Raw genomic sequence first — 19187 nt, forward strand, 5'->3', positions numbered from 1 at the left:
CAACAAATGCTAGAGTTTTAATATAAAATTCAAGGGTGAACAAGTGTTCCTGATGGGGATGTTCACCCATCAGCTTTACTCTAGGAAATGACCCAGTCCTTTCAACAACAGCTAGATCTTCAAGCAATTATCAGGTGATCATGTGTAAGTGGCAAACCCTGGAAAACTTCACCTACTGATTTCTGTGAATATGGAATCTCTCTTAGGTGCCATGGCCTTTTAGGAAGTCTCAGCCTATCCATAGTGCAGGCTGTACAGAAGTGCAGGTTTTGACTGCTAGGGTTAATCAGGGAGCAGCAGTCTAGTTTGGGTTGAAAAGGTTAACATGTTGTTTATTTACTCATCTCCCAGTGATGGCAGAGCTGGAACATCTCCTTCTGTGAGAGGAAGATGTGGCCAAGCAGCACTTATAAAAAAAGCAAGCATCATGCACTTTCTTCAGACCTTTCTTCAGATTCTCTTACTGAGAGTCCAGATGGCATCTTTCATAGCTTTCCTTGTGTACAGCTGGGTTCTCCTATCGCTTGCAGCAGGTCAAGGTAAGAACCATCCCACCTATCCTTTAAGCTGGGTTAGCAAATCTTGGATTGCTTCTTTTGCTGTCTTGTAATTGATCATTAACTTGACTATTCTGGCTTTTTAAATATATATTTTTCACCTGCTTGTTGCTTTTAAAAATATATTAAAACCCACAAGAGAGAGACTTAACAATTGGCACACAAATATAATAAAATGTATTATTTTATGAGTGAGATTTGTAACAACATGTTTCTGCATTGAGCACCTCTGTTCAAGGTCCTGCATTCCATTCTCATCCCCAGCTGGTTTCCCATTTTTTTCCTCCACCAACAATAAGTTAGTGTCCTGTGAACACTGAAGTAGTCTACGTTGGGCTACTTTTGGGGTTTCTCCCCTCTCAAGTATTCCCCATCTTCATTTTTTAAAATTTCTCTAAGCTTTGGGGTCCCTGCAAACCTGCTGCTATCCCTCTCCATCTTGCGTATGGATAGTGCCATTTTAGCTACGTGATGAGCAGCGCTTCGCTTGATTCTAGTACAGGCAAATGCAGCCATGTTGCATTGGATTAATAATTCACCATTTGCTCAGTGTGATCCGACTCATCTGGATTGCTGTCTGGGGAGAGGGAGCAAGAGTCAGAGGTGACTTTTGGTTTGTTGAGGGAGGGTAGTCATGTTTTCCATCTTCTGATCCTTAATGAATCACATATAAGACAAGAAGCTGAACTAGATGGTCATTGTTAATTCCTATTTATAAGCCAGTGTGGTGTAGTGGTTAAGAGCATGGGACTGGGGCTCAGAGGATCTGGGTTCTAGTCCCCGCTCAGCCATGGAGCCAAGTGGGTGACTTTGGGCCAGTCACAGATTCTCAGCCCAACCTACCTCACAGGGTTGTCGTTGTGGGGATAAGATGGAGGAGATGTAAGCTGCCTTGAGCCCTTTGTAGGAAAAAGGCAGGATATAAAGCACAATATAAATAAATAAATAAATTATTGATATTCTGTTCTCCAGATCAGTCAGTTCATATGTGAATGATTGAGGACAACTGGAGTGGTAGGCTAAGCAGGAAAAATCTCCCCTGGCATTCATGATCTTCTGTCCTTTTGATGATGTGGATGATGAATCAAACTAATGCCTCTCCCAGATTACCTCTTAAATATGGCTAGAGATGGAGAAGAATGTTAAGCATGGTCTGCTGATCATTAGCAGCTCTTCTTCACTCTGAATGTCTTTCCATTTCATCCCAAATTTCTTTTTGGACCCCTGAAAGGGTAGCAGCAGGGCATGGAAACAGTGTATATGTGCATGGAGAATGGAGGCAAAGGTCCAGAAACAGAAGGCTGCAAATGCAACTGGGGAGAGTTGGGACAAAAGTGGAAAAAGCTGGACTAGAGTGAAACAACTGATAGTGACTTGATTGAAACACATAATGAATGAATGAATGAATGAATGAATGAATGAATGAAAGAAAGAAAGAAAGAAAGAAAGAAAGAAAGAAAGAAAGAAAGTGAAAAAACAGAGCAACAAAGCTAGAAAGAAGGGTGAAATGACCTGGATCACCATGGACAACAGCATCTTAGGAAGGAAGAATGAAGCACAGGGACCAGAAGTGGAAATCAGTGCAAGTACAGAATTGGAGGGTAGCACAGAAAACAGCATCTTGGCAGGTGCAGTACCTTGTTCATCATGCTGATAAACTGTAGACTAAATAAACACCAGCCAATCGCCATTTTCCTCAGGAGCTATCTAGGCACCCTTTATCCTTGTGTAGTACATTATGATCACTCAGGATCTCATAAATGGCCACTGCGGCCAATCAGGAGATGCCAGGCCTGAGCTCATTCTTGTGATGTCACAAGCCAGCAAGGGCAAAGTCTGTTGCCATTACTGCAAGATAGTTTTACAAGGTGAGCGTTCTGTGAAACTTGTTGGTAATACAAGAGTTTGTCTGAATTCCAGAACTCAGCTTGGGAGTCCAGTGAATTTCTACTGAAGCTTCTGCTAAAGAACAATAATACTGAACATACTTTTATTTCCTTTCTATTTTATGTAAATGTTATATGTGCCACTTTTTATTATAGTTTGTATTCAAATTGTCAAAAGCCTGGATGAATAGGGCAGAATTTGCTTATTGCCTAGTGAATAACAGTGCAGACCCTGAACAGAACTATCCTGGGAAGGAATTCCATAATTGGACCACAATGACAGACAAGGCCCTTCTTTGCTAATAACCTTCTATTATAACCTTTCCCCAGAGGGGAGTTGCTTCAGCGCCTTCATCATTTTATTTGCTTTTTTGATACTTTTTCCTAACTTTACATTACTGTTTTTAGGGTGTACTGACCAGAACTGTATGTTGTATCTGAAGTATGATTGTACTGTAGATTTGTACAAGAACAGCATGATATTGTCAGCTTTATTTTAATTCCTTTTCTATCCTTTGCATCCAAACCCTCCACAGTTACCTATCCAGAATCTCCAGCCTGTAAGTTTCCCTTCATTTATGAGGGCAAAGCCTTCACTACATGCACGGAATATGGTTCTACTGACAAAACTCCATGGTGTGCCACAACCTCAAACTATGACAGGGATCGTAAATGGAAGCCGTGTGCTGTCAAAGGTAAGAGGGGTAGAGCCCCATGGAAACTGCCAGCCTATGAATAAAATTAGTTGGCTTACAGAATTTAATTAGGTCTACACTGTTTATTTTTAATAAAAGAAATAGGTTCCAATTCTGATGGCTGGTCCAGAGAGTTCCTGCACTGAATTTGGCGTCACTATCAATGTAGGTTGTTATGCTAAAATGGGGGGTGGAATAGAGAAGAGGAAATAGGAGCTGATTTTTTTTTTTTTTTGTTTCCTTGTTTTAGTCTGTCTTTCTTGGGTCATGATGATGGTGATGGTGATGATATCCTACGTATTCTTAGTGACTGGAACACTAGGACTGGGACTGTAGTTATTTTATACCATTTGCAAAGCCGATGAGGTTTTTTGGGGGTGGGTTCTCTCTTTCTTAAAAATGTCTTTGTTTTTTAAACGTCCATGCCACTTGCAGAGGTGTGAGGTTCTCTAAGTAGGTTTCCACTGTCTATGTTTCCTGAATTTCTTTGGGAGCAATGCCAGGTAATGTCATTTTGCTCCCATGACATCCCAGGAAGTATAGAGTGGGAACTTCTGGAGAAAACTTCACACAACTTCCCCTCAGTCATATTTTCTAAAATACAATTGGAACAGCCTCACAAAAGGTTGTCTTGCTCCTGAGGTATTCTAGACAGTGCTGTCCCTGGGAAGTTGCAGAAAGATCCTCTAGCTACCATGAGTAGTGCTTTAAAACAAAAGCAGCAACAACAAAAGGAAAGGGTAAAACCAAAAACTCAAAAGGGTAAGGTAGGGGCAGTCTGGCTTCCCAAAGAAAATTTCAGAAAAAAACTCTCCTCTGTTTGGTGGGGTAAGGGAGTTTGCCCTCTACTCACTCAGTAACAATGACATTTTCTTTCTTTCTTTCTTTCTTTCTTTCTTTCTTTCTTTCTTTCTTTCTTTCTTTCTTTCTTTCTCTCTCTCTCTCTCTCTCTCTCTCTCTCTCTCTCTCTCTCTCTCTCTCTCTCTCTCTCTCTCTCTCTCTCTCTCTCTCTCTTTCTGGCTCAGCCTTTGTTCAAACTGCATGTTTTCCATGTGGGTGTGTTTGAAACCTTGAGGAATAGAACAATTGGGAGGTAAAGATCAGCATGTTCATTCCTACAACACTATTTTCCCCTCTTTTCCCTTTGTAAGCGACACTAACAATCTAACACATTCATTTATGTATAACAACATGTGGTTAGACCCTGACAGCTCCATTTTAGGAGGGAAACAAGCCTAATTCTCCTCTATGGCATGATGGGCTGAAGGTAAATCTCTGTATATTTTGGACTTCAATTCCCAGAAGCCCCTGCCAGTTAGGCCAGTGGTAAGGAATGCTGTAATCTGCAATCTAAAACATCTGGAATCTACTTTGTGCCCATCCCATCCTCTTCTAAACAGAGGCAGTCTCTCTCTCCACACACACAAACACACACGGGTAATATAGGAATTAAACAGGCAAAATATTAGTATAAATATACATAAGTTCTGCTTTTGTCTTTGTGCAGAGTATGGAGGTAATTCCAATGGAGCGCCATGCACCTTTCCCTTCATTTACCTTGGTCGTACTTACTACACCTGCACCAACAAATTTGAGCATAAAGGACGGTACTGGTGCGCCACAACAGGGAGCTATGATAAGGACCGGAAGTGGAGTTTCTGTGCAGACATCAGTATGTGAACAGGGGGACTGCTGGATCACAAGCAAGGACTGGGTGGTCTGGATGGGCTGTGGAAAGATGTGTGGCAGAATCTTAAGTGCACAGCAAATGTTACACAGAATATTTCTCTATGCCCATATTTATGTGTAGCTTTGACCATTATAAGGCCTTTACAGAAAGAGCAGAAATGAGAGGGGCTTAAAGATGCATTAGACAGATGACAGCCCACTGTTTGGATAAGCTTAGTAGTCTGGGTGGTTTGCTGAAAAATGATTGGCTGAAAAATGCACAACTTAGATCATATTTTCCCCAGTCTTTCTCAGCTGGTAATGCTTATGGCTGTCCAGATTCTAAAGTCTTGCTTGGAAGGTGCCTGATGACAAAGTCCATCGACATTGCCAAAGCGAGCCACCTGTATATGGATCAATTCGTGGACAGTTGATAGGTGGCGATCATCTCCGAGTTGGAGAATATGGGAAAAGGTGCACCGCATGATGGACTAGAAATGTCTCATTTCTCTTTCCAAGTCAGACATGATGCTGTTCAGGCTATGAGAAATTAGCTTAGTTTTGTGCACCTGGGGAATACTTCCTGGGCGGCAATGGGTTGGAGAAGACTTCTTTGAATGGATCAAGGCAAGGGTGCACATTCTGTGACGAATCAGAGATAGGGCTGTGTTCACTGAGAGCACGGGAAGAGGTTTGCCTGGCGCCAACACATCTTTCCTTTTGGTGTCAGGCAAAACCCTTTTTATTTTCCCAATATTTTAATTGTTAACCTGTTTTAATTGGTGGTTTTATATTTACATTGGATGCTGTGCAACTGCTACTTTTATTTCTATTTTTCTTTATTTTATTTGTTGTAAACTGTCCCAAGATGTCTGTGAAGAGATGATGTAGAAAAGTTTTAAACAAACAAACAAACAAACAAACAAGTGTTCTCCTCAGAGGAATAGTTCTTCCCCCTCACTTTTCTCTATCTCTTCCAGAACTGAGTGTCAACTACCCTGAAGATCCATGTAGATTTCCTTTCACCTACAAAGGCAAGACTTACTCTGGTTGTACAGGAGCTGGGAGAGAGGATGGGAAGCTTTGGTGCTCTATCAGCAAAAATCATGATGACAACTCACAATTGGTATTCTGTGAGCCTTCAGGTAAGGAGAATGGGATCAAAATGGTATTGTCTTGGGAAGGACTTAGACCGATGTAAGACTAGGAGGATGTGTGGAAGGATGTGCAGTATTGCAGACTAGAAAGGTCTCACTTTTCTTCTCGTTAGATGAAAACTACTATTCAAAGAATTAGCAACTGGTTTATTCCAGAAAGTGTGTGTGTGTGTGTTGCGGGGGCGGTGGGAAGGGTAGGAGTGGGGAGCCAGTACTCGAATGAGAGGGGCCTTCTGCAGCCTGGCATCCTCTAGATGTTTTGGACTACAATTTCCCACATTTCTGACCATTGGTCATGTTGGCTTTGACTGATGAAAGTCAGACTGCAAAATTTCTGGAGGGCATCAGTTTGGGAAGTGTATGGAACAGAGCAGGGGTATGCAGAAGATAGAGTTCCAGATGTTTCTGGCTTCAGCTCACTGCATTCTTGCCCATTAGACAACTTGATGGGTTGGCAGTCATGCAACATGGCTTCTGCAAAAATAACTCCTGCCGGGCGAAACTTGTGGAATTTTATGACAAAGTTTCAAGGTGGATGGATGGAGGGGATGAGGTGGATGTGGTTTATCTGGATTTCAGCAGGACCTTTGACAACGTGCCACATGATATCCTGGTTGAGAAAATGATGAGCTTTGGGACAGATTGATGCACTGTCTGGTGGATTAGGGTATGGTTGACAGACTGCAAGCAGAAGGTGACTATCAGTGGGGAATCATCAGGATGGCAACCAGTGAGCCGAGTTCCCCAGGGCTCAGTTTTGGCACTGATTCTGTTCAACCTCTTTATCAATGACCTGGAGGACGGGGTGACCAATCTGCCTACCAAATTCATAGACAATATCAAAGTGGGGGTGGTAGGCACAACTGGGGAGCAGGTACTCCAGATCCAAAAGGATCTGGGCAGGCTGTGGAAGAGAGTGGGGGACAATAGGATAGGGTTCAATGCAGAGAAGTGCAAGGTCTTGCACTTGGGACTCAGGAATAGGTGTCATAGGTACAGGACAGGGGACAAGTGCTAGAGAGAAGCACTTGTGAAAGGGATCTCAGGGTACTCGTCAACAGCAGGTTAAACATCAGCTAGCAGAGTGATGTGGTGGTTAAGAAGGTGAACACCACCCTCGGAGAAGTGTGGCTTCCAGACTGAGAGAGGTGTTAGTACTGCTCTATAAGACTCTGGTGCATCCACAACTGGAGTATTGTGTCCAATTCTGGGCTCCACATTATAAGAAAGACAACTTGGTTAGAATCAGTTCAGTGCAGGGTCACAAGCATGATAGTGAAAATGGAGAGGATGACATCTGAGATGAGATTGAGGGAGCTGGGACTTTTCAGCCTGGAGAAGTGGAGACTCAGAGGGGATCTTGCAGGTATATGAAGGGGTGTCAAAACAGTAGAGGGTTGTGACCTGTTCTCCTCTGTGGTAGAGGAAAGGGTATGGTCCATTGGGGCAAAGCTCAAGGAACCAGCCTTCAGGTTGAATGTCAGGAAGACTTCTTGATGGTTAGGACCCCGACGATATGGAATGTGCTTCCATAGGAGGTGGTGGGGTCCATCTGCGAGGGTGTTCAAGAAAATATATACAATCACATGTTGGGTATTACATAAGTGGAGCTGGCTAGATTCAGGGGTCAGACTAGATGGCCTGGGAGACCCCTTCTGACTCGTTATGTTTCTATGCTTCATGGGAGCTGGAATCATCTGGATATCTACCTGCTGACCACCCCTGGAAAGCTGCCATGGCCGAAATGTCTGAGAGCTTCCCTACATACAGGCTTTAACCTGCAGCATTACTGAGGCAGCTTCTTCTGTTTTCACTGTAGGAAGTGCAAACTTTGCAAACTTCTTCCCCCAGGGTTTTGTATTTTTCTGTTGTTTAATATATTTTATGAACCAACCAAGAATGGTGTTGTGGTCCAGATGTTCTATGGTAAATTTGTGATGGCTTACCAGGCTTTTCTCCCTGTATGTTGTGGTTTAAAATTTAATACCTGACTTTCCTTGTTGGAAAAGAAAACAAACAGAAAGGCAGCTCTCCTGACCCCACAAGGTACTTAAAAAGCAGGAAAACATGGGAGAAATGGTGAAGGACAAAAGTGATGTCATGAAAAGACCCCACAAACTTCAGTGATTGAAAATCACAAGAGCACAATAATTGCCATGTGTAGCTCCTTTAACAGCTCTGTGTGAACAGGAGCTGTTAAAGGTGGAAAAGTAGCTACTGGAACAGAATGCTCCAGAGAAGCATTCTGAGAATCCCATTTCAGTCTTCTCTGGGCAGTTCAAAGCAATCTTAATGCAGTAACATGCCTGACTTTGTGATTAGTCATCACACTGCTGTTTCCTTTAAATAAAATGTCAGGCACAAGGGGAGGCTGTTCTCAACACTGTAGCACCCAGAGCGGCGGCAGGGTGGAGGGCGCAGGTACAAGCATTCTTTCCAAGCAGCCTCGTTCTCAGTAAGGACAACTCTCCATATGACATTTAGCAGTAGGAGCACTTGCCAGTGGTGTCAAAAAGTTTTTTCCCTCTAATGCTAATGACTGGCCTGGATTGTGTCTGGATTTTTCTCTTTTCAAACTGAGAACGCAGGTGGGGAGGGAATGCTTGCTTCTCCCCTCCCCATGTGCTGCTGTGCCAATGACGCACCTGGCATTTCATCTGAATGCAAGCAGTTTGGGATGGCTAAGCATGTTAGCATCACATGTAGATAGGACCTTAATCTAGATCCAAGCCTTTTTGTATTTCTTTATGTAGAGTTTACTTAGTTCTCCATGTAATTGGTTGGCATGCTAAGTTTTCCAGTGCTCCTCACTACAGAATGCAACAGAATCAGGGCCTTCAGTTACTGCTCATCTTACCATTCCAATCCCCTCTTGGACACTTTCCCTGCTTTGCTGTGTTTCCTCTTCAGATCCAGCCCCCTGCTACTTTCCTTTCAAATACAAGAAAAAATCCTACTCTGACTGCACCATGAATGGGAGTTTTGATGGGCATTTGTGGTGTGCCACAACCGCAGATTATGACAAGGACAGCAAGTGGAAGGCATGTATTACTGAAGGTAGGAGGTTCTGCTGGCGACCAGGCTGTGCAAGTGGGAAAAACCCCACCCCACTTGGAAAACAACAAATCGTTTAAGAATGCCGCTGCTTCGGTTACCGGGTCTGCTACCAATAATGGGCTGGATATTTTGCAGATATGCCCCTTGACATCTAAAAAAAGGACTGCACGACCTTTTGGCACCAAGGGTCTGCATGCATGCACACATAATTATGTTCACATACACAAATGTAATTCTAGCCAAGTTGGACATGCATTTGGACAATTTGAGATGCAGATCTCAGTGTAACAACTTTCAGGCAAGCAAAGCACAGCTCAATTCTAAACCATAAAAGTATTGCAATTTTATATTGTGGGTCAAGTATTTCATGTTTAAAATCTCTTTCTGTAGATCTCTGATCCCTGATTGGATATAAGAATGGAGTTTATCCTGAAGGCACTGAAGGCAGTTGCCTTTCTTCATTCTTTCTGTTGTCTCCCCTTTCTGCAGTCTTTTCCCACAGCTTAACTGATCAGCTGGGCAGTGGGGAAACATGGGTGGGCACAACCTGAAGCTGTGAACCCTTGGCTGTGCTGGGGATGCCAAGCATCGATGGGATAGCAGTGAACATAGGTTGGTGGGGAATCAGGTGGCATTGAGGGGAACACAAGATAGAAGAAGGCAAAATTAGGGGATAGGGGAAGTTTTACAGATGAAACAAATTTTGGTAGGGATAAGAGGAAAAGGGGGATGTAGCTTGTTGGGTAGAGAAGGGAATGCTTCTTTTAGAGGAAGAAACTGTAGATATGTGAGTGGGAAGGGTCATCAGTGGGAAAGAACAGTAGATAAGCTTGGCTGGAAGGGAAAGTACCCAGAGACAAAGAGGAGAGTGATTTAAAGCTAAACTGGATGTGATGTTCAGTTTGTTGGGAGGGTGGTCAGGGATTGGGACCAGGGTATGTCCAGGGAGGTGTTTAACCCTTCCCATTCACTGCACTCCCAGGGAATGCCTCCCCTTCTTCATTGCCACAAGTGGGGACAATCCAATGGTACTAATAGAAGTTTCCTTCCCAGGGTAAATAACAATTTCAGGAGATGGAGGGATGAATTTGGGGTTGGGGTGAAATATTACCCCCTGCAGCAAGGTCCTGAACCTGTCAGACACTTCCCTCCATAGTTGCTATTTAACTTTTGTAAAAACTAGACATGCTCATTGTAGTTACACAATGCTATACTTTGGCCTTTAAAAATAAGGATTGGAATCCTGAGGTTGGATTCTCTATGTGAGAGTGGGAGTTTTGGATGCACTGGGTTCAGGAAAACCTGGCTAATGGTCTTTCATTGATGGAAATGTTACCTGCTCTGCTTTCCTCTAGTTCTGGAAGTGTTAGCCTCTTGCCTTATTCCGAGTAACTGAACCTGGCTTTGCCCCATGTTATTGTCTGTGCTCTTTGTGTCTTCAGAATATGGAGGAAACTCGAATGGTGGGCAGTGTGTCTTCCCCTTCACCTACATGGACAAGGAATATACTACATGCACCAATGAGGATACAGATGGGAGATTCTGGTGTGCCACTACGGCAAACTATGACAAGGACAAGAAATGGAGCTTCTGTGCTGACACAAGAATGAGCAACGGGGAGATTGTCAAGCCAGGTAGCATAACAGTGCCTAGATGGGATTGTTGGGGTGGGGGGGGGGGGAGGTTGCTTTCAGAGATGCAACTCAATCTTGTTCATTTTTCCTTGGAAGGAACTATCCAAGTTCAACTAAGGATAAATGTTCCTTAGGCTGCTGCTTGTGTTTTCTCCCAGTGAAAATACCAGCTTCAGAAGTATCTCCTCCACACCAGCAGAGGAAGGGATTAAAGTCCTTCCTCCCAACCTCCTGAGATCTCCACAATTAACAGCTCCAGACACCCCTGCCAAGCCTTCAGCTTGCATTTGGAAAACAAAGAAGCAAACAAGCATGCATGTTAGATGCAAAGACACATTGACCATGGGTCTAATTTGGCCTTCAGAGGGGACAGGTGACCAAGCAGTGAGGAAGGAAGAACAGCAGGGTTGGTGTGTTGGGGCCCTTCTCCCTTCGCAAGGGATGGAGCAAAACAGAAGCAGCCTCTGATGCTGGCTTTGCTAGATCATGGTCCTTGGTGTGATTTTGATTCGAGGCTTAGCTGGGAATCAAGCAGCTGGCCAGCGTAAAAATGGCACAGAAGAATGAAGGCCAGCATGCTCTCCTTTACCTGTTCAAGAGTACAATCAAACCTTGTGGCCTGTGGCATGCTCATGTTAGATCTTGCATGGAACAGGCCAAATAATATTGAAGAAAAGCAAACCAGCAATATGTATTAAGAAAACAGCACACAAGGCTGTCAACATGTTATTACACATGTAAGGCAGAATGCCTTGGAACTGCACAGCACACAATTAGAACAACGTTTCTACAGTTTACTTCATCCTCTGACGACTTTCCTGTAGGTCCCTTGCTTCCCAAGGCTGGGAATTGTCCTCCCTCTGTTAACACCCCACCCCACCCAAGGATGACCCCGTCAAGATGCAGCTCAAACGCTCATGCTTGATCTGGTTCCTGTGTATTTTCACAGGGGAATGAATTCTCTGCTATTAGAGTCATAGAATCATAAAACTATAGAGCTGGAAGGAACCGATAAAGCTATCGAGTCCAACTCCCTGCTCAGTGCTGGACCTAGGCCCAGTTCTGTTAGCGCTACACACACACAAGTTTGCTCTTTAACCCTGCATTTGTAAGAACAAAGGAGAAATCATCTCGGAACAATCCCCTCTTTTTTTCCTTTTGGAAAAAATTATTAGTCTTCTAACATACTTTTCCTTCTTTCTGGATCATCATCAGTGGCACACTTGCTCTATGAATACAATTTTAGTAATCAGTTATTCACACTGATATAGACAAACTTGACAAAGTTGAGGAAAGAGTGAAAGAGCAGGGCATGTTTAGTCTTGAGAAGAGAAAATTGAGGGGAGATATGATAGTGCTTTTCAAGTACTTGAAAGACTGTCACACATATGAAATGTTTAATTAATTAATTAATTAAAAGCTTTTCTATCCCATTCCCTACAGAACATCTTGGGATGACTTTGAGCTTAAGTTGCAGGAAGCCAGATTCCAGTTAAATATAAGGACAAATTCCTGACAATTCTAGGACAGTAGAATTCCAGGACAAAGGACAATTCCAGTATGGCAATGCAACCAATTACCTAGGGAGGTTGTGGACTCTCCCACACTGGAAGAATTCAAAAGGCAGTTTGGATGGCCATCTATCTGGGATGCTACAATTTGTGGTCCTGCATTGAGCAGGGAGTTGGACTCAATAGCTTTATAGGTTCCTTCCAGCTCTATTGTTTTATGATTCTATGATTCTAAGAGCAGATAATTCATTCCCCTGAGAGAATACGCTCTAATTCCAACAATTATAAATGCAACATAAAGGAGTTCTTTTAACATGCTTTAGGGCTATTCAGTTCTTGTTAACTATGTCCAGATACTAATACTTGCAACATTATACTTCACTATCAGATAACTTTTTCTAACTCATTTCTTATACTACTTACGACCATGGAAAGTTTCTTTACAATCAGAACTATAATGTATAATTATTATTATCTTTTTTTTTTTTTTTACAAAACCCTTCTTTTGTTTGTTGAAGAGTAGCATTAGACCAGTCTATTTGCTGTTTGTATTTGATGCACTTTTAACAAAAATCTTGATTGGAGGTCACATATTCTAATGGCTGCTTTGGCGCACACCACAGGTGAGCTATCCAGGAACGAATGTAAATAAAGAAGGAAATAACAATGTAAATACTTCCTGGGCTAGGCTTGTTTCTTGATATAAAGAAGGAAATAAAAGTGTCACTCATGGTCTCCCAGTAGGAAGTCATGAACAGATTTATTACCTACTTTCCAAAATTGGGTAGGTCAGTCATATGTTTGGATCGGGTATTGAACATGTCCTGGCCATTAGCTGCAATTCACCCTCAACACCAGGCTTGTCTGTCTCACACTTCCCTCTCCCATCACCCCAGGAAATGTCGGCAGTTCTAAGGCGCCATGTTCCTTCCCCTTCATCTACAAAGGCAAGACTTACACAGAGTGTACTTCCAAGGGGACTTTAACATGGAAGCTCTGGTGCTCTCTCACCAGCAACTATGATAGAGATAAGAGATGGAGATACTGTCAGCCTTCAGGTAGGAAAGAATCATTGCTGGATTTTGATTGCTCTTGTTTTCATTAAGTGTTAAATCATATGCTTTCAATGCAATCAGTGAACCTACAGAGGTCCCTGAGTTAGGAACATCTGAGTTATGAACAACCCATACTTATGAATGAATTGCCATAAACCCTATTAATTTTTTAAAAAATACTGCAGGAAATCTCATCCCAAGGAGAGGGGTGGGGGTGAAAGGAAGAGGGAAATCTCTCTGGCTTTTTCTTGCTGCAAACAGGAGGCAGGGGTAAGTTTGTGTGGGGAGGAATCCTAGAGATAATTGTGTTTTTTTCAGTTTAGCAGGGGTCCTGAACCCCTGATGCCTGCCAACTCTAAGTGATCTGGCTCTCATACAAATCTGGCTTTAAGACAAATTTCCATTTTCTTAGGAACAGAACTGGGGACTATCTGTATAAAAAAACGGGGAAATAGACATTGGTGGTTAGTGCAAGTCTGGAATTAATTTATGATTGAACAAAAACAGTTTTCATTGTTCCCCAGTTGACTGGATTGCTTCTCCAACCAGTGCAACTTTGGTTTCAACAGTTAGGTTCCCACAGTGCCCTCCTTCCTTTTTCTACATTTTCAACAATTTTTTTTCTGTTTGAATATAAATTACGACTAATAAAGCTCCTAAAATCACACACGTATTTCACGTCAAATTTTATTTATTTATTTATTTATTTATTTATTTATTTATTTATTAAAACATTTTTATGCCGCCCCATTCGCCGAAGCCTCAGGGCGGCTTACAACAATAAGTTAAAAAAATAAGTATAACATTAAATTAAAAAATATAAACATTAAGTTAAAAATACAAAAATACCAATATAAAATAAGCCGCCCTGGCCAGATAAAAATCCAATAATATTAACAATTAAAATGCCGTTTAAATAAAAAGGTCTTCGCCTGGCGCCGAAAAACAAATAACGACGGCGCCAGGCAGACGTCTCTGGGGAGTGCATTCCATAACTTAGGCACCACCGCAGAGAAAGCCCTCCTCCGAGTACCCACCCTCGTAATTTCTTTCACGGAGGGTTCCCGGAGAAGGGCCTCTCCCGCCAATCTCAAGGGGCGGCCGGGCATATATGGATGTAAGCGTTCCTTCAGGTAACCAGTAAAAATTATATGTTTTTTACTACTGGAGAGCTTTTGATGATATTATTCCAGGGTTGACCATTATTTATATTGCCTTGTGACTTTCAAGAACATTTCTTCTTAAAATTTTCTCAATAAATCATAAAATTGCACTAAAAATAGGTCAATTATCACTAAAACATTTGTTTCTCTATCTGTCCTCTTTAATTCTAGTAAAGGTCATATGATTCAAGATAAATCCCAGCAGCCAGAGCTTTATCATTTTTCTTATTGATATAGCATCATTTTTGCTTCCATTTATACTCAGTTGCAATTCTTTAGAAAATTAAAGATCACATTCTGATCTTTGGGAAGCTCCTTCCCATATCCTTGAAGAACAACAAAGGAATTATAAATAAAATCATTTCCTGATATTTCCTTGTACCTTTTCCTGAACAGTCTTAATATTTGGACTAATTATTTGCTTATAACCATACCTTTAACATATATTATTTGGTAATAATAAAGGTAAAGTTATTTGGTAATAATAAAGCTAAAGGTAATAAAAAAGGTTACCATAAAGGTATCCATTCCTTTAACATATTATTTGCTTTTCAACAGATTTAGAAACACAAAATCAGTTGCAGTCTAATGAAGAGAAGCAAACAATAAATATCAGCAAGGTGACAGTTTATTTTATTCATTCATTTTCATTTGATACTTTTGCCCCCGCGCCCTCCCACCTTCATTCACATATATGAGCACTGTTCAGAAAACCCTCTTCCACAGGTAAGTTCAATTCATACCACATCTCACCTTTCCACTGGAATCTGTGTGACATCAGAAAGAGGAAACTTACACATGTGTGGTTGCACATATCTAGGATACCAATGTCATTAGGAGCCCCAATCCTATGGAGTTCCACATTAAATACAGATCCTATGAACATAAATACCAATGGAGCTCCATGGCTCCTGTGTCAAGTGTGTGGATATTTGTCTGATAGGGAGCAAAACTTAAGGAAACATAGAAACAGAGAAACAGAGCGAGTCAGAAGGGGCCTCTTGGGCCATCTAGTCTGACCCCTGGCTCCAGCCAGCTCCGCTCACAACATGCCCACCATGTGCATGTCCAGCCTATCTTTGAACACCTGCACTGATGGGGCCTCAAAAACCTCCCGTGGAAGCCCATTCCACACCCTCGGGGTCCTAACTGTCAGGAAGTGCTTCCTGGCATCTAAATGGAACCTTGGTTCCCTGAACTTTGCTCCGTTGGAGCGCATCCTTCCTTCCTTCCTCTGCAGGGGAGAACAGGTCTCTACCCATCTCCATGTGGCATCCCCTGACATACCTGTATGTCGCCAACATATCCCCTCTGAGTCTCCTCTCCTCCAGGCTGAAGAGACCCAGTTCCCTCAGTCTCGCCTCATACCCCATCCCCTGCAAAATGGCCACCATCCTTGTGGCCCTACGCTGCACTGACTCTAACCTGGCTATATCCTTTCTGTTATGAGGGGCCCAATACTGAGCACAGTACTCCAGTTGTGGGCACACCAGAGTCGTATAGAGTGGTAGTATAAAAAGTAAGACCAAGGATGTACAAATGATCTAACAATCACTCTGCATGCATTCTGCAATTTTTCAGTTGGTTTTTGCCATCATCTATCAATTGACAGGCTAGGAACTTGCTCAAATGCATCTGTATGTGTTTGTGCAAACTGACATTTGAAAAATGTGTGGTCACAAATGTATGCAAATACCTTCCATGCATGTTTTCACACTTTAGTCTATGGGGGATTTCTGCAATTTAGTCTCTTTTTGCATAGTTTTTGCAGCTAAATTTGTGCCAAAATGTGCAAAATAATAATAACGGTTCACAAGCCCTGAAGAGAGGGCTAGAAAAGTTGCTCTGCTTCAGAAGCTGCAGGATGGGCTTGGAGAAATATGAACTCATTTGAGTTCGTTTCTCCAACATTCCTAGGTGAGGCCAGGATTCAAATTGTTAAGTGTATATACTGTCTCCTTCGAAAGACTACAGATACCCAGGATTACTTCCTGTGCAGAATGAATAAGAAACCAGTGATGAACACACTGCGCCTGGCTTCCCTTGATATTGGGCTGAGCAAGCAAGCTTTTTAAATAATCAAATTAAATTAATATCATTCTCCCAGCAGCAGAAGCAGGGTCTGAATGCCTCCCTACAATAGATCCTGAGCCCTGTCCCTGTACTCCCTTTTTTATCTATTTATTGAAAGTGATGCTAGCTGGGAGATCTCACTGGAAGACACTTCATTATATATTTTGCTTAAAGCATTTTTAGTCAGCTTCCTCAGCTAAAAAAGCTGCAGGAGCAGCGTACATATAATCACTAAAACAAGGCAGACCTTGTTATGGGCTTACATCCTAAAATACATAGAAACATAGAAACAGACTGAATCAGAAGGGACCTCCCAGGCCATCTAATCTGTCCCCCGGCTCTGTTCATGACATGCCTACCATGTGCATGTCCAGCCTATCCTCAAACACCCTCACTGATGGGACCTCAACCACCTCCTGTGGAAGACCATTCCATACCCTTGGGGTCTTAACTGTCAGGAAGTGCTTCAGTTTGGCATCCAAACTTGAACCTCGGTTCCCTGAGCTTTGCAATAACACACAAGGAGAAAGGAAAGGGGAAGGAAGAGGAAAGTGAAGTCTTGCAGCAGTGCCAGTGCAATGGCTCTGCTTCCCACTCATCTCCCCACAGCCCTGGCTGCAGCCTGGACACTGCCACTGGAGCACTCATTCAAACAGTTCATCACCCTTGGAGCCACTGGCTTGATTGAACCTGACCCATGCCCTTCAGAAGTGTTTGCCTCACCAGTTTTCCTCCCTTTCCAGATTGGTTCTGGACACCTGTGATTGCCACTGGGCCAATTCACCTGTGGGATGGGATGCGCCTCCAGCTTCATCCTGGTTCCCTTTATCCTCCCCTAGGAATAAACCCCTTTATGCACACCATGGTAGTTCTTCATCTCTTCCTTTGGATTCTACTTGGGCTCTGCCCTCTGGGGACGCATCACTTGCAGTATGGAAGGAAAGAAGAACTGCCCTGCGCTCAAATGTTCATCAATCTGATGGTGCCATGCCTGGCCAGCTACAGCAGACATTCATTATGCATTAGCACCAGATGTCACATACAAATATTGCTATTAAAATCAACTCTATTCCTCATACTTCAGATGCCTGTGCAGTTCTACAGCTGTGTGTATTCTGTGCAACCATTATTTCAGTACCTTAATGAGTACTATTTTTATATTAGGTGCATCATTAATTGTCAAAGACCTAAAAGGTCACCAAGTTTCCAGTCCTTATGACCTTGCAGAAAAGCTTAATCGGAGTGGGCAGCATTGCTTTGTTAGATGCCAGTGTAGTGCAAATCGTTCACTGTAAAAGAGGAGGGAGTATCATGCACTTACAGTCTCTACTTGTTGGGGTAAACTACTAGAATGCTCAAAACTGAAATACTTCATTGTTGCTATGAGCAATGATCTGCAAACCAGACTGAAACTAGTCATCAAGATGTGATTGTGTTATTTGGGATACCAATAAAATTAACTTCCTTGGAACATGAGTGAAGTTGATACCTACCAAAATATGTGGCAGATGGCTGTGACTGAATGGTAGGAATGGCATCCTCACATAATACTTGGTGGCTGATATAATTGGATGAACTTTGTGGGCTTTTTTGAGAAGCATTGATTGCTAATGACATCCCACTGGGAGGATTTCCGCGAACTTCTGCGGTTTGGAAATGAAGAAACTAATCTCAGCTTCATACTTAATAAAGCTCATATTTGCTTGTACAAGAGGATGACTTTGTAAACTGTAAACCAAAGAAATGAAGAAATTGTTTGCTTTATCTCAGTTATGAATGAAGAATGAAATATGTTTTTGGCAATGTACCTACAGACACTCTTTATCTCCACGTTGATTACTCACAATGCCTACTCCTCTCTTCTTGGGAACTGGTCAGTGCTTTCTCACAGCTTCCTGAGAATGAGACCATGGCAATCTTTACGGTGATATTGGCAGTGCCGGCAGATATGTCCAGGGAAGGAGCTAGCCAGCTATTTGAACAAGACATCAGTTAGCATCAGGCTGAGGGCCATAATGATCTGCAGCCAGCCCAGCACTTTCCCTTCTGTGCTGGCCCATACACTGCTAGTAGTCTGCACTGCTGACTTGTGAAATAAGAGATGCTCCATACAAGACATTTTTTGTGTCCATGTGACCTCCCATGACCCCACTTCTGAAAGTTTGCAGAAGTTTTGCACAATTTCATCATTTACTCGGGACTTTCCCATGGTTTGGAGCTGCATTCTTTTTTTTGAGAGCAAGAAAAGTCAGGAATTTCCTAATCTCTTGTATGCATTGCCTGCATTTTTGCAGTTCTGTTATATCACAACAATAGGACAGCACTACCAGGGACTCATGGAATAAACAGAAAGGCAGAGAGGGAGAAAAATCCAGAAAAAAATGTCTAAAGGACTTTTTCTTAATCCAGCAAAGAAAATGAAAGCAGAAGACTGAGTAAAGTATTGGGCTGAAAGCATCATGGAGAGAAGTCCACTGCAGACACTTTTCTCCATCCCTTTTCAAATGCAAGGATATCTTGCTTTCAGTTGTATATGTATCCATACATTCATATGGCTGCAGGAAGAGAAGCAGTACAACCACGACAAATAAGGAGCTGAGGGGCGAAATGAGGACTTGCATCACCAGAGAGCACTCAGGCCTGGCTCAGTGGATGAAATGCACCCTTTAATCTCTCCTACAGGCTGCTTCCTGGACAGATCCAGTACAGGAGGTTAAAAAAAAACTGCATA

At 42.5% G+C, this 19187-nt stretch overlaps 1 protein-coding gene across 1 annotated transcript; it reads left to right on the top strand.

Annotated features, from left to right (window-relative positions):
- The first annotated feature begins 475 nt into the window (after nt 1-475).
- Nucleotides 476-17220, top strand: LOC123030660 (epididymal sperm-binding protein 1-like). The gene is made up of 9 exons (XM_044444765.1): nt 476-539; nt 2980-3138; nt 4646-4810; nt 5787-5951; nt 8874-9020; nt 10463-10654; nt 13062-13223; nt 14942-15003; nt 17200-17220. Exons 1-9 carry the CDS (start codon nt 476-478, stop codon nt 17218-17220), a joined length of 1137 nt encoding a protein of 378 aa, XP_044300700.1.
- Nucleotides 17221-19187: the final 1967 nt, after the last annotated feature.

The sequence above is a fragment of the Varanus komodoensis genome, unplaced genomic scaffold (genome assembly GCF_004798865.1).
Source record: "Varanus komodoensis strain SLA01 unplaced genomic scaffold, ASM479886v1 scaffold45, whole genome shotgun sequence".
In the NCBI taxonomy this organism is placed as follows: domain Eukaryota; kingdom Metazoa; phylum Chordata; class Lepidosauria; order Squamata; family Varanidae; genus Varanus; species Varanus komodoensis.